The sequence below is a fragment of the Sminthopsis crassicaudata genome, chromosome 2, assembly GCF_048593235.1.
Source record: "Sminthopsis crassicaudata isolate SCR6 chromosome 2, ASM4859323v1, whole genome shotgun sequence".
NCBI lineage: Eukaryota > Metazoa > Chordata > Mammalia > Dasyuromorphia > Dasyuridae > Sminthopsis > Sminthopsis crassicaudata.
In genome coordinates, this window is record NC_133618.1 from 189,237,424 (window position 1) to 189,265,017 (window position 27,594).

The 27,594-nt window shown below is 32.9% G+C and overlaps 1 protein-coding gene across 7 annotated transcripts in view; it reads right to left on the reverse strand.

Moving 5' to 3' along the window:
- The window catches only part of FBXO25 (F-box protein 25), a 158,154-nt gene that overhangs the window by 21,322 nt on the left and 109,238 nt on the right, over window positions 1–27,594 (reverse strand). For 6 of the 7 annotated variants that reach the window (XM_074287991.1, XM_074287988.1, XM_074287993.1 and 3 more), the window contains 3 exons: window positions 25,068–25,160; window positions 7,730–7,823; window positions 6,476–6,660 (listed from right to left, as the gene is read on the reverse strand). In XM_074287991.1, the coding sequence (XP_074144092.1) occupies window positions 6,476–6,660; window positions 7,730–7,823; window positions 25,068–25,160 (372 nt within the window). The remainder of the gene's footprint in view (window positions 1–6,475; window positions 6,661–7,729; window positions 7,824–25,067; window positions 25,161–27,594) is intronic. The other variant, XM_074287992.1, reaches the window with a different exon arrangement.

A 27,594-nucleotide genomic window follows, 5' to 3' on the forward strand; every position in this document is an offset into this window, starting at 1 on the left:
GGCCTGATATTCCTATTAAATGGCTTGAAACTCCAAAATAAGTACTCTTTTCAACTGGAAATCTAGGCCTGGGGGCATTGATAACATTGAAGGAATCTCATTCAAGGGAAGCCACAGCTCAAGACTGCCAATAAAAGACAATTTTGAACTCCAAATCTCTGCAAAAGTCCAAAGTAGGATTATGCTTTACCAAGGGATATCTCTTCTTGGCACAGCTGTCTGCCAGGACTCTTGCTTGCTCTGAAGATAGTCTCTTCTAAGTGATATTTTTTTTTTATTTCTCTGACAGGACCTTGCTACTGAGGAGTATGTCTTCCTAGCAAAGCTGGCTTCTCAGTGCTAATAAAAATCCCTTTTGCCATTCAGACTTTTTGGGTTTACAAATTCTTTCATATTGGACCTGTGTGCAGGGGATTCTCACAACTCTGCACTGCTACTAACTGCATCATTCCTATGTAACCACATAGATCTCTTCAGTCAACTCCATTTATTTCTTGAACTGTCTTTATGGAAAGAATTTTAATACATGGACCCCTACTTATTCATCTTCTGAACTGTTTTCAATTTGCTCTACAAAATATAGAGCAAACTGCTCTACAAAATCTAATATGCTCTGCTAGTTTTCTATCACAGGTTACAGGAAGAAATTATTCCTTTATTTCAGTATTCCCATCATTTCCACAGCAACAACCAATGCTTTCCTGGTAGTGAGAATCAGATTCAAAATTGAATTGCCTTTCATTCACTCCTCCACATTTGGATGGATGAGAAATATAGAGTATCATTAAGGAAAATTAAGAAGTTATTAGTTGTCACTGCTACTTTCACCACCACCTACCCCTGCCCCAATCACTGGCTGATAGTTTTCATATAGCAGGTAATGATTGGCATAAAAATCAATTTATGGATCAAGACAAGAACATTTCACTCCTCTGGAATATATCTGAGAAATCCATAGTACCTATCTTAGTTTTTCCTATTTTCCCTGGACATGGTTAGCTGTATCTATCAATTCATAAATTTTGCTAGCTGAATTTTATTTTATTTTGTGCTGTTTGTTTTACTTCTCTGTTGTATTAGTAGAGAGTTCTTGAAACATGGACAATGGAAGATCCTCTCCATTGTTATGTCTCTGAATCAGACAATGATCTATTCCCCAAATTCCTTATCTAGTTATTCCTTCTGTTCAGGTCTCTTGCAGTATCAGTGCTCAAATAATAAAATTGCTTCTGTTTTCCCTTCCATTGATATTCATATACATATTCTTCGTTAAGTTTTCTTTCTCTAGTGTATGGTTTTTCTCACATGAATATATCTTAAAACACTATATCATTTTCTATCTATATTTTTCTATCCTATTTCTTCTGAGAAAGTATTAACAATTCTTTCTAGGCTTAATATAGTTATAGGCTTAATTCCCCCAAGTTTTAGTGACAACTATGAGGTCAAATTTGCTTCTTTGAGTTCTAACCTTCAGTATTTGCTTAAACAAATAGCTGCTAACTGGTGTCATATGGTGTCAATAGCTGGTATCATGAATGTAATCTATAAATATATTTTTCTGGGTCACTTTACAATGTTGTTTATTCTTTTTTTTTTCTGGTAATGAATTGACCAATTCAATAAAGCAAACCTCTATAAAATCAAATTGGAGGAATAGTATATGTTCTCTTATGCATTTGTCCATATCACAACTATTTGCAGCACCAATTGAGGCAAACAGGGATTGTGGGAGCTGGGTATAATGCATATTGTCCTTTTGGGTTGTGGCTGGATTCCTAAACCAAAGATCTAGAGAAAAGACATTGGGACCATAAAGAGGAAAGAAGCATATTTCTCACTATTAAGTGATGAAAGAATGAAAAGAAGTGATTTCCTTTTTTGATAGGATTATTAAACAGGATACATAAGGAATGTTACAGATTTAATTTACTTTTAGCAAAGTAATAAAATATCTTATATGGGGAAAAAGGGAGAAATATGGCCTAGACAGTGGTTTATTTAGCTATCTCTAGTACTTGATAAATGGCCAGATTCAAAGAATAGTCATGAATGATTTAATATCAACTGGGAAGGAAGTTTTCAAGGTAATTCCCCAAGAAACTGGCCCTGTGCTATCTGCTATTTTAAATTTATTTTTTATTTTTTAAAATGCAACCTTTTTATTTTCAAAACATATGCTTGGATAATTTTCAACATTCACCTTTGTAAAACCTTGTGTTCCAAGTTTTCCCTCTTTTCCCCTAGATAGTAAGCAATCCAATATGTTAATCACAAGCAATTTTTCTATACATATGTTCCACAATTATCATGCTGCACAAGAAAAATCAAATCAAAAAGGAAAAAAATGAGAATAAAAACAAAACACAAGCAAACAGCAACAGAAAGAGTGCAAATGGTATGTTGTGGTCCATACTCATTTCCCAGTATTCTTTCTCTACATGTAGTTGGTTCTATTCATTACTGATCAATTGGAACTGATTTGAATACTCTCATTGCCAAAGAGAGCCACTTCCATCAGAAATAATCATCATATAGTCTTGTTGTTGCCGTGTATAATGATCTCCTGGTTCTGCTCACTTCACTTAGCATTAATACATGTCTCTCCAGATCTCTCTGAAACTATCCTGCTGATCATTTCTTATAGAATAATATTCCATAACATACATATACCATAACTTATTCAGCCATTCTCCAACTCATCCACTCAGTTTCCAGTTTCTTGCCACTAGAAAAGGCTGCTAAAAACACTTTTGCACATGTGAGTCCTTTTCCGTTTTTTAATCCCAGTAAAAACACTGCTGGATCAAAGGGTATGCAGTTTTATAACTTTTTGAGTATAGTTCCAAATTGGTCTCCAGAACGGTTGACATCAGTTCACAATTCCAACAATAATGTATTAGTGTCCCAGTTTTCCCATATCCCCTCCAACACTCGACATTATCTTTTTCTGTTCTTAGCCAATGTGAGAGGTATGTAGTGGTACCTCAGAGTTATGTTAATTTTCATTTCTTTGATCGATAGTGATTTAGAGAACTTTTTCATGTGTCTAGAAATGGTTTCAATTTCTTCATTCGAAAATTTTCTGTTCATATCCTTTGATCATTTATCAATTGGAGAATGTCTTGAATTCTTCTAAATTTGAGTCAATTCTCTATATATTTTAGAAATGAGGCCTTTATCAGAACCTTTAAGTGTACAAATTTTTTCCTAGTTTATCTTCTAATCTTGTCTGCATTTATTTTGTTTGTATAAAATCTTTTTAACTTAACATAATCAAAATCATACCTTTTGTATTCAATAAAGTACTCCAATTCTTCTTTGGCCACAAATTCCTTCTTTTTCCACAGATCTGAGAGGCAAACTATTGTGTGTTTTTTCTAATTTGTTTATATCATCACTCTTTATGTTTAAATCATGAACCCATTTCAACCTTCTCTTGGTATAGATAGGTTAGATGTTAGATATGGGTCAATGCCTAGTTTCTGCCATACTATTTTTCATTTTTTCCAGCAGTTTTTGTAAAATAGTGAGTTCTTATCCAAAAAACTGGGGTCTTTGGGTTTGTCAGACATTAGATTATATCACTGATTATTTTGTCCTGTGATCCTAACCTATTTCACTAATCAACTGCTCCCTTTCTTAGCCAGTACCAAATGGTTTTGATGATATTTGCTTTATAATATAATTTTAGGTCTGGCACATCTAAGCCACCTTCATTTGCATTTTTTTCATTAATTCCTTTGAAATTCTTGACCTTTTGTTCTTCTAGATAAACTTTGTTACTATTTTTTCCAATTCTGTAAAATAATTTCTTGGGAGTTTGATTGGTATGACACTCAATAAGTTAGATTAATTAAGGTAGTATTGTTTTTTTTTGTTATATTCTTTCAGCCTAACCATGAGCACTTGATATTTTTCCAATTGATTAGATCTGACTTTTAATTGTTTGAACACAATTTATGTAATTGTGTTCATATAGTTCCTGATTTTGTCTTGGCAGTAGACTCCCAAATATTTTATATTATCTACAGATATTTTACATGGAATTTCTCTTTGTATCTCTAGCTGCGGCACTATGCTGGTATTATATAAAAATGCTGATGATTTATGTGGATTTATTTTATATCTTGCAAATTTGCTAAGGTTGTGAATTGTTTCTAGTAGTTCTTTTAGTTGATTCTCTAGGATTCTTTAAGCATACCATCATATTATCTGCAAAAAGTGATAATTTGGTTTCCTCATTACCTACTCTAAGTCCTTTAATCTCTTTTTCTTCTCTTATTGCCAAAATTAACATTTCTAATAGGATATTGAATAGTAATGGTCATAGTGGGCAACTTTGTTTCATCCCTAATATTATTGGGAATGGTTCTAGTTTTTCCCTATTACATATGATGCTTGCTGATGATTTTACATAGATGTACTGATCAATTTAAAGAAAACTCGTATACTCTTTAGTGGTTTTTTTCCCCTTAGGCAATCAGGGTTAAGTGACTTGCCCAAGGGCACATAGCTAGGAAGCTAAGTGTCTGAGACCAGATTTGAACTCATGTCCTTCTGACTTCAGGGTTGGTGCTCTCTTTAGTGTTTTTAATAGGAATGGGTATTGGATTTTGTCAAATGCCTTTTCTGCACCTATTTAGATAATCATATGATCTGTTAGTTTGGTTATTGATATAGTTAATTATGTTAATAGTTTGCCTAATATTGAACCAGTCCTGCATTCTTGGTATAAATCTTACTTGGTCATGATGTATTATCCTGGTGATGACTTGCTGTAATTTCTTTGCTAATATTTTTGCATCAATATTCATTAGGGAAATTGGTCTATAATTTTCTTTCTCTATTTTACCCTATATCTAGGTTATATATCAACACCACATCTGTGTCATAAAAGGATTCTTTCCCTATTTTTCCAAATAGTTTTCATAGTATTGGAATTAATTGTTCTTTAAATGTTTGGTAGAATTCACATCTGTGAATGTAAATCCATCTGTCTCTGGAGATTTTTTTTTAGGGAGTTGATTAATAGTTTGTTCAATTTCTTTTTCTAAAATGGGAGTATTTTAGTAATTTATTTCCTCTTCTGTTAATCTGGGCATTCTATATTTTTGTAAGTTTTTCTCCATTTCAATAATACTGCCTGCTTTTTTTTTTTTTTTTTTTTAATCAAGGATCTGGTTAAAACAGCATTCATGTCATGTTTATAAGATTTTCAAATGACACAAAGCTAGAAAGGAGATTTAAGAAACTATGTCAGAGTCAGGATCTAAAATGACTGACAGGTAAGAACACTGGGTTGAATCTAGTAACATGATATCAATTGGAATATCCAGTGGGGAATAATGCAAATCTTAGGTTTGGGTTAAAGAAATCAGCCTCAGAATTACAAGATGTGGGAGACATGGCTAAATATTAATTTTTTTGAAAAAGAGCTAGAGATTTTTAGTGGTTTGTGAATTCAGTATGTCAGCAGTATGATATGGCAACCCAAAATGTATATTTGATTTTGCACTCTAGTAAGAGAGTCTGTCAGAAAACTATTCTGGGTACTCCAGAAATAGTCTGTAGTTTTGTATTCAGCGGAGACACAAATAAACTGATGAGTATTTAAGTAGGGAAACTAGAAGAGTAGAAATCTTTGAGTTCATAAAATATAGGAATTGGTTGATAATTAAAGATGGCATTTTAGCCTGGAGAAACAAAGATCTGTGAGCCTATGATACAAATTTCAAGTACCTAAATGAGAAGACATCAGAGCATCAAGGATCATAGATTTAGATTGAGAAGACACCTTAGATACTATGGAGTTCAATTCTCTCATTTTAAAAAGGAGGGAATTTATGAACTAATATTGAGTAAAGTGAGCAGAATCAGGAGAACATTATATACAGTAACAGCAACATTGTGCAATGACCAATTTTGGTTGAATTTGTTTGCTCTTCTCAGAAATACAAAGATCTAAGAAAATTCTAAAAGACTCATGATGGAAAATGCTATTTACATCGAAAGAAAGAGCTATGGAATCTGAATGCAGATTGAAACATACTATTTTCACCTTTTTGTTGTTGTTTTTTTTTCTCATTGTTTTTCCCTTTTCTGATTCTTTTTTCACAATCTTTAACAGATTTTTATAATTGTAATGTATAACTTATATCAGACTGATTCCCATCTTAAAGAGTAATGAGGAGAAAGGGGGAGAAAAAATAGAAATTAAAATTTTATAAAAGTAAATGTCAAAAACTAATAATTTTTTTTAAAAGTTAAATTAAAAAAAGAAAAAAGGAGGAAGCGAAGAGCCAAAGAGATTACATGACCAGTTCAAGATCTAGAAAATAAAGGTGGGTGGAATTTGAACCCAGATCCTTTGATTCCTAACCCAACAGCCTTTTTCTTATATCATGATGCTTCTTTCTTTCTTTATAAAACATTCTGTGTTGTACAGTAAAGGAAAAACCATGCATATACATACCTTGTTCATCTGAAGGTTTTGCAACTGTTGTTGCCAGGTAAGGATGGTTTCTAACCTGCAAATCCAAATATTGATATTTCCAACCAAAACAGATTTTCCTACTCCCCTAATAAGAATACAAAGTGTGGAACTCAGATCCTGAAGAAGATCTTTGATCAGGCGAGGATTTTGTTGGTCATCCAAAACTGGAAAAAATAAAGATAATGTAAGAGAATTGATACTGAAGTTAATCATCAATTTAAAAATTTTCAATTTTTACCATAGTTTTGACCAGGCACTGCTTCCAAGATAACATCAATAGGAAAAAATGATATTTTTCATGACTACTTAGTAGTCATTTTTTTTTTTTGAGGGAGAATAGTGGACAGAGGAAATTTTTACAATTTTTCTTAAAAAGGCAATGATATTTCAATATACTGTTAATAATGACTTTAACATTATAAATGTAAAGCAATGTAATGTTTAAGTATCATGTATACTTTTAAACATAGATTTTTGCATGTTCACTTATTCTGTTATTCAAAGTTGTGCTCAACTCTTCATTACCCTCTGGCCCTCACTGTTCAAGGGATTTTCTTGGCAAACATACTACAGGCATTCGCCATTTTTTTCCTTCAGTGATTTAGGGCAAACAGGGATTAAGTGACTTGCTCAGGATCACACAGCTATTAAGTGTCTGAGGCCAGATTTGAACCTAAGTTTTCCTGACTCCACATTCAGCACTCTATTTACTGACCATTTAGGTGCCCCACTATGTGTACTAAAAAATAGATATTTATATGGACACTATTATATATGTATAGCCCAATTACCTGACAGAGAATTCAAAACAAACTTCTGAAAGGCAATTCACCTTCACTTATTAATAACTACTAGTTAATTTCAGAAGTATCTGCTACCCAAACAAATAAATCTCTGGATTTTCTAATGTATAAATTGAAAAACTTACAGAGCTGATTATTATTATTTTTTTTTGTAAGGGCATTAGTAAGGAGCTCTCAAAGGGAGGTAAAAGTATCTCCAAAATTTAAGGAATAAGTCACCTTTTTAATTATCAGAATGATACTTTTCATGCTTGTTATAAATGTCACCAAAGCATGAAACATTTAGAATTAAAAGGTTTATGTTCAATTTCTTATAACAACTTTGACTTTAACAACTGATAAAAGCAGTACATACATAAAAAACAAAAATTATATGACAGAAAAAGGTTTTGAGTATGACCCCAAACATCAACATATCAATCATTCTTACCCTTTTGAACGATTTTATCCAAAATGTTAAAGTAATTTTTTTGTGCTACTCCACTTAATGAAGTTAACTGGGATTTCGCAATTAGCTGCAAGAGCTTTAAAAGAAAAAGAAAATAGAGTATAAAGCTATTCAATAAAGAATACAAATTATAAAACAATGGATTATTTATTTACAAGATGTTAATATTCTGCTGTAACATTTAAATGCCAGGCTACCAAAACATTTAATATTTATGAAAGTCTCAGACTAAAATCTTAAATGATGTTTTGTATAGTTCAAAAGAAAGTAACCTGGTATATGTTAATGTTTACCTCTGGCCAGTGGGGACAATAAAGAAGCTCTGGGGAAAGAGTTTCTCTGAACAATAAAAAGCTTCTAATCCATTTGAATTGAGAAGACTTGTGTTTAAATTCTGACTTAGTAGCTATATGATCCCTTGCAAGGTAAATTTCCCTTTCTGAGTCTAGACTGACTCATATGTAAAACTGAAAGGATATAGATCTTAGGTTATTAATTATTTTTTTTTGTCATGGACCTCTTTGGCAGCCTTTTAGAAATCTCAGAATTAAGAATTAAAGTAATTCTAAATTTCAGTTAAGGGATAGTGAAAATAAACTAATTTTTTTCTCTACCCAAGTTAATGGGCTCCCTGAAACATATCCATGGACCCCAAGTTAAATAATCCTGAGTTAGATAATGCCTAAAGACCATTCTTTTTTTGATATTCAATGAGTTTATCATTTCTGGAACATGGATAGAAAAAATAGGGAAGCATAAACTAAGCCTTTGAAGGTTTTCAATACCAAAGAGAAGTATCTAATAGTGGGGAGGTCCCTAATAGAGGATGAAAGTAAAACTAAAAAACTGAATCCTGAGGCAGGTAAGGAGAACGCCCTGATAGAGATCAGTTTAGCTCCATGGTCCCACCTTATGGGAAGTCTTCCAGATGGAAATTCAAGTTTTGTCCAATCCTTGAGGCATATCCTCTGTAGGGTCTTGGGCAGCCTTACTTTGCTCAGGATCACACATGTCCTGTCAGAAATCCCAATCATGTCCCCAAGATTAAATTTTTCCTATAAAATCTACTTATAGCCATGTCATATTCACTGCCCTCCTTTGGGTTAGTCTGCCACAGCACTCTGCCTCATGGTATTTCTAACTCCACTACGCTTCTCAATCCTACTTCTCCTCTTTATAGCGATAAATCTTCTGGGATGTTAAATCCTTTTCAGGATTTAATCTCCAGCTAAGGGCATGCCCAAAACTCATGGGATATTTCCTTTCTATGTTCTCCCAATTCTGTTTCATACTTATCATTCCCGGTGTCTATTTATCTCTTCATTTTGTCTGTAAACAGTCCCATAAATAAATCTTAACTTGTGCCAAGGAAAATGGCCATTGAAAATTCTTCATGTGACCAAACCCCAACTTTTGGTGCTTACCATCATCTGGTGTCTACAACAACTTTTTATCAATAGGAAGTGATGACCAAGGCCATACTGAAATTCCAAGTTCTCCCTATCTTTATAACTGGGGATTATATAGATTATAGTGTTCTATTTTAGTAGCAAGGGATAGACAGCTAAAAGAACTAGTAGTATTCTGTATCAAGGAAAACAAAGCCTACTAACTATATAAATGTTTGGATTTTTATAGGATCAAAGAATCTCATACTTGCAAGGGAGGATATCTAGTCCAAACTATATCTGAGAAAGAATCTCTTATGTGACAGACATATTAAATAAATGGTCAGCCATATTGGAAGTTTCTTGAAAAGATTCTAGTGAGGTACAGTCCTATACCACTTTAGGCAGCCTATTTAATTTTTAAACAGCACTAATTTTTGTTCATTTTTCAACAAATCTAAATCTGAATACTACTCCTAGCTTTACATGCTAATCCTTTTTTCATTTGAGTATTTAGAAGGATCATAGATCTAGACCTGGAATAAAGTGCAAAGGCCATCTAGTCCAAATCCTCAGGTTAAGTAATTTTCTCAAAGTTATATGGACTGTGAGTAAAATTTGAAACCAAGCTTTCTTACTATTTTCAAACACACTTAGAATATGCTCAAGATTTCTGTTCTCTAGATGAAACACACCAATCCCTTCAACTGATCTTTATATGACATGCTCTTGAGGCCCTTTATCATTTTGGCTGATCTTCTCTGTATGCTCTTCAAATTATCAGTCTTTCTTAAAATATGGTGTCCAGAAATGAATAAAACACCTAGGCATTACACTATAAGAGGAGAACATAGCAGGACTATCATTTCTCTAGTCCTACAGACCATGGCTGTCTGTGTAATGCTGAAGAAACTGAGGCAAGATAGAGATTAGAGTTTTGAATATTTTATTTAAATTTCTGAAAGGGAGAGATTGTCTGGGGGCTGAATTGGACTTTCATCTCAAAGAATTCAGCCTCAATTGTGAGATTCCATGGATTTTTATAGGGAAAGGGGTGGAGTGGGAGGGGGGAGTGATGGTGGGGAGATGTAGAGTAAGCTCTGGTGAGGTGAATTTCCAGGAAAGGACCATCAATTCTGATAGGTTGAGGGGTAAGGACCATAAATTCTTGATAAACTTAGGAGAACTTACAAGCCAGGATGTCTGAAATAGAAGATCTCCCCCTTGTCTGAGATTAAACATTTATAGTTTATGACCCTAGAGTAGCCACCCCTAAGTTATACTGATGCGAGTTAACTCAGTATGACCTGAGTGAACTCTGTAAAATTATGTAAAATCACAGAAACCAGGTCCCCCTTTTGATCTATAGCTCCAAATGGTCTCGCATCCTCTAAGAGTGCAATAAGCTATGCCATTCAAGAGCAAATCAAACTCTTGTTGAATTTGATGGGAAGTCACAATCCCAGGAAAGATTTCATATTCAATTAAGAATTATCAAACTTCCCCTAGACTTAATCATAAAAATAGGTCTTCTAAAACTGATTTTTTGCAAATCCTTCTCCATTGAGAAAGATATGCCCGCTAACAGAATGCCTCTTGGCATTTTTTAAGCAATAAAGCCTCTTCTTTTGCCATATCCTCTGGGTTTAGCAAATTCTTTCGCTTCTAAACTTGCATCTCCAAGCAGAAGGAGCCCCACTTCTGGCACCACACCTCATCAATATCAGTCCTAGTAATCAGGAAGGGGGTTGCAAGCAGAGGAATTGAGGCAGAACAATTTAGGGATACTGAGGTAGGACAATTTAGGGTAAACTGAAGCAGGACAATAGAAGGAAACTGGCACAACATCTCAAGACAGACTAAATTAATATTGGCTTTCTGGGGTTGCAGTATCATTCTATATACCTATTATATGAATATATTAAGATTTCTATTTCTGTCTCTATTTCTCTGACACTTGCACTTCTAGTAACCATAAAAGGAACTCAGGTTTGTTTGCTAGCTCCTTTAGAACTATTTGCTGACCATCATTTCAATAATACATACTAAAATTCTGCTGGAAATTAAAATCAACTTCATTGTTCCATAGTTTGCGGACTCTGCTCTTTTCCCATATTTGAAAACAGGGACAAAGTTTACCCATCTCTAGTTCTCCCCTATTGCTGATGATCTTTTGCAGGTTACTGGCACTGATTCAGTAATCAAATCTACTAGTACTGTTGTGCCACAGTTCTCTTTTATTGTCCTGACTCAGTTTTACTAGTTGCCCTGTTTCCCTAAATTGTCCTGTCTCTGTTTCCTTGAATTGTTCTGCTCCATGCTGCAATACCACCCATCCCTCCCTCCTTATCATGATGATTCAGATGAGAAAGACCTTCTATCTTAGAGACATCATCAGAATGTTGAGTGCCTCTCCCCATTCTGTAATCCCAATTATCAGATGTCCCCCATCCCCCCCTCACCCAGTCAGAACTGGATTGTTAGTCCTATGTTCCCGCTCTCAGCACCCTTACTCCACCCCCGTCTCTGTCTACCCCCTGCATCTGAACTACATATATATGTCATTGAGAACTCACATTGTTGAGTTTCTTGGAGATGATCCATTTGGTCCCAGTAAATCTCTCCCTTTCAAATAAAATATTAAGTACTTTCTAATCTCTATCTTGCCTCAGTTTCTACAGCATTATAGTACTTTCAGTAGTCTGGAGTATAGCTCATTTGGGTCTCAAGAATAAAGCTCATCAAAGGCATCAAAGGTGCTCTCTTATAAATTTTCCCTGTAGATCTTGGAGATTAACACTTCACCGTTCATTTCTGTTCATATTTTTATTGGTAGAGAAAACAGATGCAAAATCTCATTTACTGAATTCAGCAGGTTTGTTATAGAAGGCCATTTGACAAACACAAGTTGGTAACTTTTTCCCAAATGGTTAAAGTTCACATCAACTACTACAATTGAATCCTTGCAACATTCTCTTTTTGTAAAGTCAAAAGACATCTTTTCTTCTTCTTGGAGATAAAGTTAATATTGCTTACTATTGATAGTTTTTTGGAAGGGAAACTTACTCTACTAGTTTGTCCTAGGTGTACATGTTATGTTAATGAATATGTTAAAATTCCTGATTCACAACAGATGTCCTTGTGATATGAATTTTTTTTTCATTTCCCTTCCTGAAAATATATGTAAGTACTGAATTAAATCGCCCTATGAGGTTAGAATTAGTTACCAAAAGTACTTTTCATTTTTCATGTTTGATAATTTCCATTGCTTTTCCCTTAGCTTAAATTCACCCCTAGTCCACTATTTTAGTTTTTCCCTGAAGAATTAATCAATATATTAAAATCCATTAAGCACTTATTATGTTTCAAGCATTGTGCTAAATGACAGGGATACAAAAAGAGGAAAATGATGGAACCTGCCTTCAAGTAGCTTACAATAAAATGGGAGAAAAAGCCTGAGAAAATGCATACAAGGCAAGCCATGTACAGGAAAAAATGCTAAATAATTAAGAGAAGGAAGGCAATAGAATTGAGGGATTAGGGAAAGCTTTTAGTTGGGACTTAAAAGAAGCCAGGGAGAACAGGAGGCAGAGAAAAGAAAAGATAGTTATTCCAGGCAAAAGAGACAGTCAGAGAAAATGCCAGAGAATCATTTACAGATCTACAGTGAACATCAGATTATAACCTTTCCTTCTTCTTCATTTATCTTCTGGCTTTGTCATATGCCTTCCAATCCTATTCTTACAAGTTTTTAATAGGGAGTAAAAAATCAGGATTCTGGATTAGTTCCCCTCATTGCTTTGAAGGATGAAATTACCTTTGAGGAATATTGGATTCTTGAAAGCTATTCCATTTTAGGCCTGAAAGTCATAGGATTATAGATTTAGGGACAGACAGAACCTCAAAAGCCATCTAGCCCAACTCTCTCATAATAATATAGCTCTTATTACACGCCAGACACTGATAAATACTTTTTAAATAATCTCATTTCAGATTCATGAAACCCTAAGTGGTAGATATTATTATTATCCCTGTTTTACACATAAGGAAACTGAGGCAGAGAGGGATTATGTGCCTAGGGTCACATAGCTAATAAATGTTTGTGTCTATATTTAAATTCAGGTCTTGAATTTGATTCCAGATCCAGTGCCCTATCCACCTTTCCAACTAGCTGTTTAGAGGTTTGATTTGAACCAGTTACAAGATGTTTTCTGGGTATTATTGAAGGGGGAGGAGAACTGTTCCCTTTAAGATTATCACTCTGAGATTGTGTTTCCTTTAATCAGGATTTCCTAGGCTCCAAGAAATCGAGACAGAGACCAAACCTTTCAGGATAAGAGAATCAACTCCCATAGAAATTCTAAATTCTCAGTCAATTGAGGAATCCTGGTCTGATCAGCTCAGGCTGCCCCAGCTCCCATAAAGTTATCCAATATAACAGCTTCCCTCAACTAAGGTCTTTGCAGATGGACCTAAGTAGCTCACTTAGGTGCCAGGACCCTTCTGCCCACTGAGCAAGCATTCTCAGTGCAAAACTCCATTTTCCAATAGATCTGCCACAATAGAAATCAGTCTCTTGGTAAATTGTTTTCTATCCAACAACAAACTTTCATTTTGCAACTAATAATTCAGGAATGAGTGAATTCTTTCACTCCTAAACCTGCAGCTGATTTAAAGGGGATTCTTAACAACTCTCTTATTGCCATTAACCTCTTGACCGCCAGGAATTGAGACCACTCAAACTGCATTATTATGACCTGCCTTTCATTCAACTGCCCAGTTGCCCTTTCAAATTGATAGAGTTTGTCTACATATTTTGATTAAGCTATAGGAAAGTTCCTTAATATTTAATATTGCTAATTATCTCAGGGGTAAAACCCCACCATGACATTAATAATTCATATTTCTAGAGCTCTTTATTGTTTACAAAACACTTTCCTACAGACTTCTATGTGAAGAAGTCAAAGTTGGTATGCCTTTATTATTAGGCTCATTTGCAGAAGAAACAGATGATATTTACCAGTGGTTACAAAGCTAGCAACTATCAAAGTCAGAACTCAAACTCAGGTATGTAGACTTCAAATCTAATTTGCCGGTATTTATTTGTTGTATTCCTCTTAGGGATGTTAGTTTCTTCCTCTCCCCTCCCCCCAGGCTGGGGTTAAGTTACTTGCCCAGGGTCACACAGCTAGGACATGTTGTGTCTGAGACCACATTTGAACTCAGATCCTCCTGAATTTAAGGCTGGTGTTCCATCCACTGAGCCACCTATCTGCCCCCGGGATTGTTAGTTTCTTGAGGTCAAGGTTGTCTTTTGTCTTTCTTTGTATCTGCAATGCTTAGCAGCAGGCCTGGCATTTAACAGGTGTTTAACATATTCTTGCCAATTAACTTACTGACCCTGAGGAACTCATACTCCCCCAGGGAATATAAAATACTGATAAAAATGATTATTAGTGACAATGATTTGGAAAGATCCAGTGTCTTACAGTACCTTATTAATAATAAGATTAGACTTTCTTAACAATCTTGTTTCGATACCCCTCAAGTAGGGAAGCCAAGTGCTTTGCTTAGGTGTGGATGGGGGAGAAATTTTTTGAATAGATTGCTAAGTCTGGGGATAACTTAGAAGAAAATGATCAAAGTCTGTTTGAAGAGGTTCAGCCTCTCATTGTAGTATTCATTATCATTGTTAACCAATCAGAGTTCATCTTAGTAAACACTCATCTTTCATGAGCCCTTCTATGACTGTCTTTGGTCTAAGAGAGAGATGGCCAAATCACCGTCCTTTAATTACTAAACATGCTGGCATTTTTAGTAAAAATTACTAAATTAATCAGAAATTATATCTCGAATTTCTAAATGTCACAAAACAAGGAAATATAAGTCAACTGAATAAAATCAGTAACAACTACTAGACAGATACAAGCTTATAATAAAAGGCAACACCTGCAGATACAGGCTTATTATAAAGCTCAACACTTGGGCTGAGCCTTGAAGAAGCTAAGAATTGTAAGAGGAATCTATAAAGACAGTTGCATTTGAGGAATTTGGGTGGACAGTAATATCCTGTAAAACATTTTGTTATAAAACAATTAGTCCAGTTTGGCTATAATGGAAAATACATAAAGGCTGGAAAATGTTAAATAAGTTTGGAAAGGTGAACTAGAAACAAAATTTGAAGAGTTTTAAAAGCCAAATCGAAAAATTAATACTTTGTTTTCCCAAATTTGTGTGAAATCACAACTTGTTCAGCCATTACCTAATTGGTGTCTCTTCAATTTCTATTTCTTTGCCTCTACAAAGAGTGCTGCTTTAAAGATTTTTGTACATCTAAGTCTTTTTCCTGTTCTTTGATCTCTTTGGAATGCATAGTGACAACACTGTTGCATCAAAAAATATGCATAGTTTTATAGTCCCTTAGATATAGTTCCAAATTATTCTTTAGAATGATTTTTTTCACAATTCCACCAATAGTGCATTAGTGCATCTATTCTTCCACTTCCTCTCCAGAATGCCTTTTCTGTCATATTAGCCAGTCTGATGGGTAGCTCAGAGCTGTCTAAATCTGTATTTCTCTAATAGTAAGTTATAGTATTTTTATATGACCATTGGTAAGTATAATTTCTTCTGAAAACTTTCTTGTTCATATTCTTTTACTATTAATTGTGGAATTGCTTTTATTTTATTAATTTATTTCAATTCCCAAATATTTGAGAAATGAGACCTTTACTCAGAGAAATTTGCTAGAAACATTTTTGCTCCAGCTTCCTGCTGGAGAAAAAAAAATAAAACATGAGAAAGGGAAAAAACCCCACAAGCACACAACAGCAGCAAAAGGTGGAAATACTATACTTTTACCCACATTTAGTCTCCATAGTTCTCTCTCTGGATATGGATGACACTTTCCATCACAAATCTATTGTGCTGAAAATATCCATCCATTAATTGATCATCATAAAATCTTGTTGCTATGTACAATATTCTGTTTTCTGCTCACTTCACTTAGCATAAATTTGTGTAAGTTTCTCCAGCCTCTCTGAAATCAGCTTGAGCATCGTTTCTTACAGAACAATAATATTCCATTAGATTCATACTATAATTTATTCAGCCATTCTCCAACTGATGGGTATTCACTGAATTTCTAGTTCCTTACCATTACAAAAAGGGCTCCTATAAACATTTTTGCATATGTTGGTCCTTTTCCCTCTTTTATGACCTCTTCAGGATATAGACCCAGGAGATAGTACTGGATCAAAGGGTATGCACAATTTTATAGCTCTTTGAGCATAGTACCAAATTTACATCAAACTCTTTGGGGAAACTGATCTATAGTTTTCTTTTTCTGTTTTTGCAATTTGTAATTTTGTAATTTGTAATTTGATAGGAGTCTTTCTTTACCTATTTTTTTTTTCAAATAGTTTATATATTACTGAAATTCATTGTTCTTCGGTGTTTGGTAGAACTTGCTTATTATAAATCCATGTGATCCTGGGGATTTTTTCTCAGGGAGCTTATTTATGGCTTGTTCAGTTTCTTTTTCTAAGAGAGTTATTTAAGTATTTGAAAAGTTAAGCCACTTAAGATTTTTGAAAGAATCACATGGTCTGACCTGTGCTTTGGGGATAAGATAGGCAATTGTGTGAAGAATGGACTAGAAATGAGAATGTTTGGAATTAGAGAGACTAAAAGCAAAAAGGCCAATTAGGAAGCTAAAGTAATTGTTGATATTATGTGATGATGGCCAGAATTAGGTTAGTGGCCTTTTAGTTGGTGGCCTTTTGAGCGGTGTGAAGGGAAAAAATGGAAGTGATATTGTGAGTTGACAATATCTGGCAAGTAATTAGACATAGAGAGAGAGGGAAGAACAAAGACTAAATAAAAGGCTATGAAAATGGATGAATGGAAGGGATGCTGTAATCTTTAAGACACAAGAAAGTTAAAGGGAACAATTTTAAGGGGAAAGACAATAGTTCTGTTTTGGACATGAGATACACAGTATACAGCATCATACAGGGCTAAGCATTATACAATTATTTTCTCACTTTGTCTTCACCACAATGCTGATAATAATTCTATTATTATCTCCATTTTACAAATGAAAAAACTGAGGCAAAGAGAGGTTAAGTGACCTGCCCAAGACCACAGCTAGTATGTGATGGAGGCCAGATTTGAACTCAGATCTTCCTGACTCCAGGCCCAGCACTCTCTTCTATACCACATCCTGGTAAATCTATGTTCTTTGTTTATAAGGAGACATACCAACAAATGCTAGCATTATGATGGACTAAAAAAATTGAAGCGATAATTTGAAATATCTTCTTTGGTATTACCAATAAATATTTTAAAATATTTTTGATATTTTTCAAATATTTGTAATACTCTTGTCATCAAAAGCCCAAAGGTCCTACATGGACTATGTATTGATTAGATAGTATGTCTCAATATGAGCCAGTTGCTCTTTTCCAAAAATAAAAATCACTAATTGATTAGGCAGTCTAGTGTTTAAAAAATTGGTTTCTGTTGCTAATTTATCTGGTGAGAGAGTCCAATGCAGTCTTATATGGCCAATGGATACTCTAAAAGTAAAAATTGATTAATACAGTTAATACAAATCTAAACTCATACTATTTACATTTCTGGTAGATCCCGTAAGTCATTTCTTCCCAAAGGCAGAAACTTCTTTTTTTGAGAGGACCTTGACATTTCTTCTGGATATTTTAGGTAATTATGGAACCTCACTCTGAAGTAATGACAGTAAAAATGAGAGGTTATTATTATTATTTTTTTTATGTAATCAGATTTTCCCAAGTTCATCTACTATGTTTTTAATTCCTCCCCAAAAGAAATCTATAGCTTTGGAAATAGTTTGTCTCTTTTGTAGTCATCTAATAGAAACTCAATTTGAATTTGAATTTGTATTACCTTTTAAAGTTGTCCAACTTCAAATACAACTGCAAATTTAAGTAGATGTAATGGTGACACTTGGAGAAGTGATTGCATAATATAAAAGAGCAACTGTGCTATTCAGGAATAAAATCCTCATAGTAATAAAACCTTGAAAATAGGAATTAGCTCACATGGACAGGATTTATTGGAAATCAGAAAATAGGCTTAATAAAAAATTAATCAGATCTAATATAAACTGTACCATATAGGTTTTAACAGTTTTTAGTTTTTCATGGGTAGATATTTGTTGTAAGTCAGGGCTTTCAATTTTCTGATCCCTATAGAATGTTAATATTATACACACATACATAGATGTATATATACATATAGGTATACATATATATATATATATATACATATATATATATATATATATATATATATATATATATATATATATATAAATACATAGTATCCAACATAATCATCAATCTGTGTTTTACTTGCTAGATTTTTTTCCCTATATTAGAATACATAGTTTATAGACCTCATAGATCAATTCTTTTCAACTCTACTGGAGTCAGCCTGTCAAGTTATAATGATGAATATAATAAAAATTAAAGGATTCTTTTAATTCAGAATTTTCCATTTTAAAAAGTTCATAGAAAACTTTAAAGTGGAAAGAATGGTCATTCCCTAAGTTTGAATTTTAAAAACTAGTAAGTGCTAGTAAAAAAAAAAAAAGGGGGGGGGGGCAGGATTTGCTGATCCTATGGAAAAGAAGGCTCCAAATTCTCATAAATATTTGTTCATGGGAGATATGAAGCAACTATTCTCTATGCTTCAGACAGAATAAGCAATAATTTAATGCATAGCAGAAATAATTTAGGAAATACACAAGGAAGAAATTTCTACTAATAAGAGCTATTAAATGTTGGAATGGTTACCAAGAAATAAATGCAGACTGCATCTTCTCAAAGCCTCCGTTAATGATTTTATGAATTGCAGCACAGAGGGCTGATAAATCTCTCCCTAAAGGATGATCCTTGGAAAGATACAGTCTGTCCTAACACCTATCTTAAAAAGCTTTTTTGCTTCATAGGTTCTGCCAGCATAGTTTTTGCTAGATCACTTCCACACACTGGAATAAGGGAGAAACTTTTCTTGGGGATGATATAAGCTTCCCAAAATGTGGGAAGCAGGGGATGAGGAGGTAATAAATGTTTTTCTAAATTTTTAAAATAGATTTTTAAAATAATGTATGAAAGGAATCATATTAGTATAGTGATATCTAAAAAATGCAATGTGTCCTGCCAGAAAAGGAGGAGGTAAAGACCCTCGAGATAATCTTTGGAGGATGCTAAGCTAAGGAAATAGGGAAATGAATGGTTCTGAGAAGACTAAAAGTCAAACAGGTGAGGGAGGAATCAGGAAAATGCAGTGAAAGAGTATCTAGAATCCTGGAGGGATAAACTAATTCATATTTATAAATGGAGAAATATATTAACTTGGCTATGCAGCAACTGAAGACATGAATTATAGCTAGCCATGTAAGTAAGTTATTCCTTGATTAGGGCAGGAAATGTCAGAGGTGGATGATCATTTGATAAGTTTTATAAATATTTATATTACTTTGTCATATAGGAAATTATATTGACAAAATGTTTCTGATTTCAACTACTTTGAAAAGTTTCCCAAAACATATTAAATATATTTGTGCCTTAGAAAACAGAAATACTGAATATAATTTAATATTAATGATGAAGTGATCTTTATATTTTCTTATGGGGTTGTTTAGAAGAAAACACCTGCAAATCTTATCACTTCATATTATTAGTATTAAAATTATCACAAAGTTATATCCTAAGGTCTCATCATAGTGTAAATGTAAACTTGAGTTCTTAGAGTTTATGTCAACAGAACACAAGCTCAAGTAATTAGTACATTCTAGCAAGGCTTCAAGGATAGACTCAGAAAAGACTATACGACTGGTCTGACTGAAAAGACTTATCACCAAGTAGATTAGATCCTAATTCTTTAGCCATGACAAATCATCAAAAGAGAAAAATACACAATGTCTTTAAATCCTGATTCTGCAGTTCTAATGGCAGAATGGATGAAAAGGGGTCAAAGAATACTACAAATTATACACAAACATTTTATTTAATTAAAAAGGATGTGCCAAGAATTTATTAATCATTTGCTATATGCCAAGTGATGTGTTTAGTGATGGGGATGCAAAAATGAAATAATCCTTAACCTAAAGGAGATTATATTGTAATGGTAAGGTCTAGAGGAAGGTGTCTAGTATATTCAAGTGGATTTTTGGGAGGATATGGACAAAAGTAACATAGAATGTGAGGATTTGGATGAGTTGATATCTGTATTACTGGAAGTAATACTAACTTCAATAAGGTCACAAATCCCAGTAAGTATTAACATCAATACTATGCTGCTACAGTGAAGCCCACAGAAGACCCGTTTATTGAATGCCATGAATAAGCTCAATGAAGGCAGAGTGTTCTGCTTTTTTTTTTTCCTGTATATTTAATAGCTTGCAAAGTAAACTGTTTAATAGTTCTCAACAGTAAGAACTTAATAAATGTTTATTGAACTAATTCTTCTACCCAGCCCATTCCTAAGCTGCTGTGCTATTTTAGGTAAATTTTTTTTCTCCCATCTATTCTCTTGTGGCTACCTTATTTTCTTTGTTTCTTTTAACTGACAACAAATTTGTTTCTGTTTCCTGGCCACAAGTCCCAAACTGTTCAGAAACTCCACCTATTTACTGCTTTATTTTCTGGAACTAACAGCACAAAACTGAAGATTTGTGCATTTGTATCTAACATTCCCTTTATCTCCACCTTGAGAATAGCTATTTTCCTTCAAGGCTTGTCAGAGGTGCCATCTTCAAGCTTTTCGTAACACCTTCTTCTTCTCCCCCCAACCCCGTCCATTATGAATCTTCTTCATTCTCAATATGCCTTCTATGAATCTTTGTGAATTTTATAATTTCCTTATTGCAAATGAAACTTTTTTTTCTGTTAAAAGTTTTTCATACAATAGGAACTCAGTATATGCATATCAAATTATACTGATTTTTTTAAAAAGGGAAATAATATAAAAAAGGTTAAGTCAAATCTCTGCTCTCTGGAAGCTATGAAAGGAAGACATCACTTATGTTCTGGACAAAAATACCATGTTTTGAGATAGGCTTGGAAAAAGGTGTAAAAAGAGGATACACTCAGAACCTTTTCCTTCTTCTGGCTTCACAATTGTTTTATAAGATTGGGTGTACAATAAAATCTGATTGCCAGTAATATATAACTGTGATTTAGTAATTGTCTATTTACCAAAAGATTACAACACAACTATAAGTCGAACAGTGTAGCACTTCAACAGTCAACCATTTACTTGTAAAAGATGTTGTGCTCATGGCTTGATGCAGAAGGGTATAGAAACTACAAAAACAAAATTACTAGTATGGACACTTTCCCCTTTGAGTCAACTTACCTTTTATATAGAAATTGGCTAAATTAGCTTTTGTTACCATCATTAAATAGTATAGGAGTGCACAGAGGAAGGAGCTGCTAGATAGCTTTGGCTTTTTTTAGGAGTAATTGGTTTTAAGGGTTACAGGTATACTATTTTGCATGGAAAAATTCTTAAAAGTACATTTTCAAATAAGGGCTTTGAATAAACAAATGTTTTTATTGACATTCAAACACATTACCTTCAATAAAAAGCCCATCTATTGAGTAGTAATCAAGCCATACTCAACTTTACTCAGTCTCCAAACCTGCTGAAACTGTTTAATTAAAAAGATTCTTTAAAATTCCAACTTGTAGTTGTTTTGATCTATAATATGATTCAATTCCCCTTATGATGAAAAAAAATTCAAGTCACTTAACAATTTTGTATCCTATGATAACTGTCAATCATAAAATTTAAAATGCTTACCAAAAATAACTTACATTTATGTGCTAGTTTCTCTGGGTAGATTATATAAAAAAGAAGTTAACTTAGTTTATTATAAAAATGGAGAGGGGGAAGCAAATAAAGCTGAACTATAGACTAGATTGTATTAGAAACTACTGATTCCCCTATGAATTGAAATCAGAATGTATGATACATTGGAGAAAAATTTTTTGTTTTTCTTTCTTTTGTTTTTAATGAGGAAGTTTCACAAGACACATAATAAAACATTAATTGAATGTAATTAGTAGGAAAGAAATATATAGTTTGCCTATGTAAGAAAAAAATTTATATTTTTTGAACTTTTGGATATAAGTGAACTTCAATAGTTCAATGAATTTTTCTAGTCATTTTTTAAGCAACCCAACATAATAATTTACTGAAACTATATTAACAATGTGAATGAGTCATTAAAATAGAAGCAAATCATCTTTAATAAGTGTTTTTAAAAGATAGCATCATTCCCAACAACCAAATTATTAAAAAATAAAATATGAGGTATTTTATGATTCTCAGAAAGAAATTCACATAGAATTTTGAGATATTGTCATCCTCTTTTCTAATATGCAGTAAGACATTTTTAAAATGGTAAAAAACATAAAATTCTGATTAATTTTAAAAAATAATTATGAAATTTAAAGTTTTCAAATGCTATATGTTGTAGCTTAATGATTAAAGATACTCAAGTGATATATAGAACTAAAGAAAAATTCATAGATGTGAAAGGAACATACTGAAGCATATGATGGTTTATTCATTAATTGTATCCCAGTTCTAAACTGACTCATTCATTTACCCAAATACAGGGGCATTAAATACACTAATTCTCTCATTTTCAAAAAGCACTTGCATAAGAAGTCATGCCATGGTAGAAATAGGAAGTGAATTAATGTTTCTTAAAAATTACATGAATAATTATTTTTTTCTCTTAAAAATAACTTTGAAGAAATATATAATAAAAAAATAAAGCTCCATTATAAAGGCAAATTAAGTCTTATATGGCATGTTATTGTTCATTTGTTTCAATCATGTCCAACTCTTCATGACCCTACTTGGGTATTTCTTGGCAAAAATACTGGAGTGGTTTGTCCTTTCCTTCTCTGGCTCATTTACTGATGAGAAAATTGAGGCAAGCAGTGTTAAGTAATATACCTAAGTCACACAGCTAGTAAGTATCTGAGGCTAAATTTGAACCCAGGACTTCAGCTCAACACCCTATCTATTGTACTATATAGTTGCCTTAAAGATTATCTCAAAAAATTTTTTTGTTAACAAAAACCAGAAGAAAAACATTTTAATTATCTTCATATCTTAAAAGTTAAACTGAAGAATATAAAGTTTAATTTTTTATTTTTGTTTTGTGACTTAAGAGGGTATCAAACTTTGTTCCATATACATCTTAGAAGGAGCCAAAGACTGTCAACTAAAACAACTTTTCTAAAAAAAATCAATTATACATATAATTTGATATTAATGACATTGATAAAGCCAAGTCAAAATGTCAGTGAAAAGAGATAATGCAAATACTAAATAGAATAGAAAAAAATACACATTTCTCTTGTAACCAAAGACAATAAGGACAACTTAGAGAAAATTATTATATTTGATTCCTACAATGCTCAAAAGGTCTAAATAAATTTCTGTATGTTGTAGGCAATAATATGGATAATTACACATGTACCCTAAGTCTGGCCTCATCATACAAAGTACAAAATTTTGTGTCACTATGCAGAAGACTGAAAGAGAACAAGAAGAACAAAGACCTCTCCTTTAGGATAAATAAAAAGGCAAACATCTTTAAAAGTTCTTGCTTGCTATCTGGCTTTTCTCTCATGCAGTTTTATTCTATCTCTAGCTTTCTTCCTACAAAATTAAAAACCTGTTGTGAAGATCAGAACATGTGACTCTATTAGAAAATATTTTTTAATTCATCCCTCATGTGGAAAAATTTTGATTTTTTTTGGACAAGTCATTTAAGCTAATTAATCTCAGTTTCATTATCTATGAAAGGGATAACCAAAGTATATAGCTTGTATAAGAAATATAAGCATAATCTTTTAGAAAACAATAAAGAATTCTGTCTAGTCAGAACTAAAGTAGTAAGAACTGAATATACAGCACAAAAAGATAAGAAAATGTCATGAAGTAGACTCATAATTCTAAGTAGAACTAAACCAGAAACATCCTATAGAATTAAGAATACCTTATTCTGTAAGGCAACTTACAAATTCCATTTTCTTCCCTCTGTTATTCTTTTTCAATGTTTTAAGAGTCAAAATAATTTTAAAAGTGATATTTTCTCATTAGGAATGTATAATAACTTTCAAAATTATCTGACTGTACTTTGACCAAAGGAAAACACAAGAGCCCAAAATACATGAGAATGTAGATATCCATTAGAATGGAGATAAAAACTCACACTAAAAAAGCAATCAATAAATATGATTTATTTATACTTTAGGAATTTTCTTTTGTATGAAATCTAGTACAAAATCATATTATTCTAAAATGCTATTTCATTTTATGGGGAAAAAAGCCTTCTAGCTTTCTAATTAGTCCCTTAAAAATGAATTTTTTTCCTGTCAAAGTCATAAACAGGAACCTATGTTTTTAGAACATCAACAAAAATTACTATAGAAGAAATTATGTTTTTTAACTCAGGAGCCCCAACTATACATCTGAGAGACCCAAGTCATTGGCATGGCATATAGAATATCATCAATATATAATGTTCAATTTTGAGAAACATGGCATTTCTACATAACTAGCATCCAAATTTCATTCTATAGAATGACTAATTTTTGATGAGGAGAGATGAACTATATATACACCTATAAAAAAGCAAGAGAAAAGTTTAAACTTTTTTTGATGTTCCTTTCAACTTAATTTTATGGGTTGGCTTATTTTTTTTCTAAAATCTCTTTTTTCCACAAAGTAATTCAAATAAATTTTTCCACTTATAAAAAACAAATTAATCATATTAAACATGCAAGATACCAAATGTGTAAAGCACAGATAGATTAGTTATGTACAACACTAATTTAGATTTCTAAGTTCCAAGTCCTTACTTTGACAACGTAGTTGAACCTTCGGATATCTTGAATTGCACTTGAAAAGTCTAAGCGGTTAAAGGCTTCTCCCAAGGTACAATAGCCATGCCTCTTTAAAAACAATGAAAAAACAATTTAAGAGATAATAAGTACACATTGAAATACAAGTTTAAAAACACACCAGTGAAGACATTGATGGATTTGTAAAACATTAAAGCATTCTGGAAGTTTAATCAAGATTTGGAAAAAAGTAGAAGTAACAAATTTACATTATTTTGGCCAGTTAGCCATTTAAAATAATTAAATACTACAGCTAATTTCAAAGTAGTTCATGTGAAATGTAAGCAACATTTTATTTTTATTATCATTAATAGAACAGAGAAAATCCCAAAACATAAAAATTATGTGTATTTTAGAATATACTGCTAAGGAAAGTAAGTGGTGCAGTAAGAGTGCCAGATCTGGAGTCCTAAGAATATTTATCTTCCTGAGTTCAAATCTGGTCTCAGATACTTACTAGCTATGAGACCCTGGCAAGTCACTAAATTCTGCTTCCCTCAGTTTCCTCATCTGTAAAATGAGCCAGAGAAGGAAAGGGTAAAACATTCTAGTATGTTTGCCAAGAAAACAATCATGAAGATAATTCCAATAGGTGGTGACTGAAATTCTGCATGGCTATGCCAAAATGCTCTGGCAGGTCCCAAGTTACAAGGGCTTTAATTACAAAATCTGGTGATGGACTGAATGAACCAATCTAGTTAAGTCTGGAAGAATTCATAATCAAATTGCCTTCTGGGCAGTGAGTTTTTCAGTGCTATTATGCCCTGAAGATTTAAGTTATGGAAGAGCTGTAATTAATTCATATTAGTGGAGGAAAGATCTAAACCAACAGCATCAAAAGTGTTTGAATACTTAAAAGAATTGAGAGCCACTGTCTTTTTCAATACAGTATGAAGTCCTTGAACACAAGGACTATTTCATTTTTGCCTTTGAATCCCCAATGTCCAGGTCAGTACCTGCAGCATAATAGGCATTTAATAATTGCTTTTTCATTGACTGATATTTAGTGTGGTCACCCAGTTGTGGAATCAATAGCCACAACAGATCAAGAAGTTGGTAAGTGGATGGCCCTTTTTGTTCTTTATCCCTTATTCCTCTTTTAATAATGGTAAGATAGAGAGGGTTTAAAAAAACCAAAAGCTTTTATTTTATCCTCCTTCCTTTCTTTAACAGTTGTAGGTTCCAAAGAGGTTCCAAGCTATGTAGCACTGGTGTGACCTTCATGATTCTTTCAAAGAAGGTAAGGATGTCCTCCTTTGACAGTCAGTCATATAAAATTCTGGATTTGATAAAAAAAAATTCATTTCTATCAGGGAATTGCAAAGGTAGGACTACAACCTTAGCATCACTTGGGTCTCTTGACAAGAATTTAAGGGTCATGTCACTTTTGCACTTGTCAGGACTATAATCACAGCTATGCTGAAGAAAACATATTCCTTGGCCCATAAAGGGTTTTTAGAGTCAGAAAATATAAACACAGTTCTAAAGGTTAAAGAGAAAAAAAACAAAATAAAGCCATACAAAAATGGAAGAAGATTCTTTTTGTCTATTACTTAGATTAACATTATACTTCAATACAAGTACATGCTGTGACAAAGAAATATAATTCAGTCAATATGAAGTAGATTTTTAAATGGTCAAGTCTGATTAATATAATAATAACAATTAAATAAAGTGATATAGTTCTATGTTCCATAGTTCTTATTATAACTCTAAAAAAAGAAAACTCAAAATGGCTAAGGGTTAGTTTCTTCCCACATTCTGTCTAAAAGGAGGCATATCCAGTGTTTGATACACTGGCACAGATATATTTCCTATACTAAAAGAAGGGTGGTATTCTCAGGTTCTATCATGGCTTGGAAAGAAATAACAATTTTCCCTGATTGCTTTCTTTATAAAGTAAATCTAATTTTGAATTGGTACTTGTATATAGTTTCCAATGCCTTAAAGGGAAAGCTGCAAGTTAGCTATAGCTTTCACTCTGAAATAAAATTTCAGTTTAGCTTAAATCAGTTGATGAAAGGATACTAGATTTGGCTATATTTATAACATTACTATTTTCCAGATGCCCATGGATTTTTTAAAATTCAAATTTGTGCACAAAAAACATTTTGTAGGGAAAACTGATATTTTGCATTTTTTGAGGCTGAAGGAAAAAAAAAGAGCTCATATTCAGTAAATGTCTGGCAGGATGAAATGAATAACTTTATAACAAAGTAAGCAAAAGCTCTGCACACAGTTAATCACACAAGTTTCAAGTATGGCTTATCAAAGAAAAAAGGTAACAAGACCATTATTATAAGAGGCTAGTTAACACTAGCAATAACCAGTTTCGAGGAAACTTTGTAGCCTTCTATCATTTTGTGATGTTAATTTGTGAGTGAATGATGGATTGGAAATTGAGGTGATGCTCTTCAGTTGGGAAATGGCTGAACAAGTTGTGGTGTATGATTATAATGGAATATTATTATGTTTTAAGAAATGA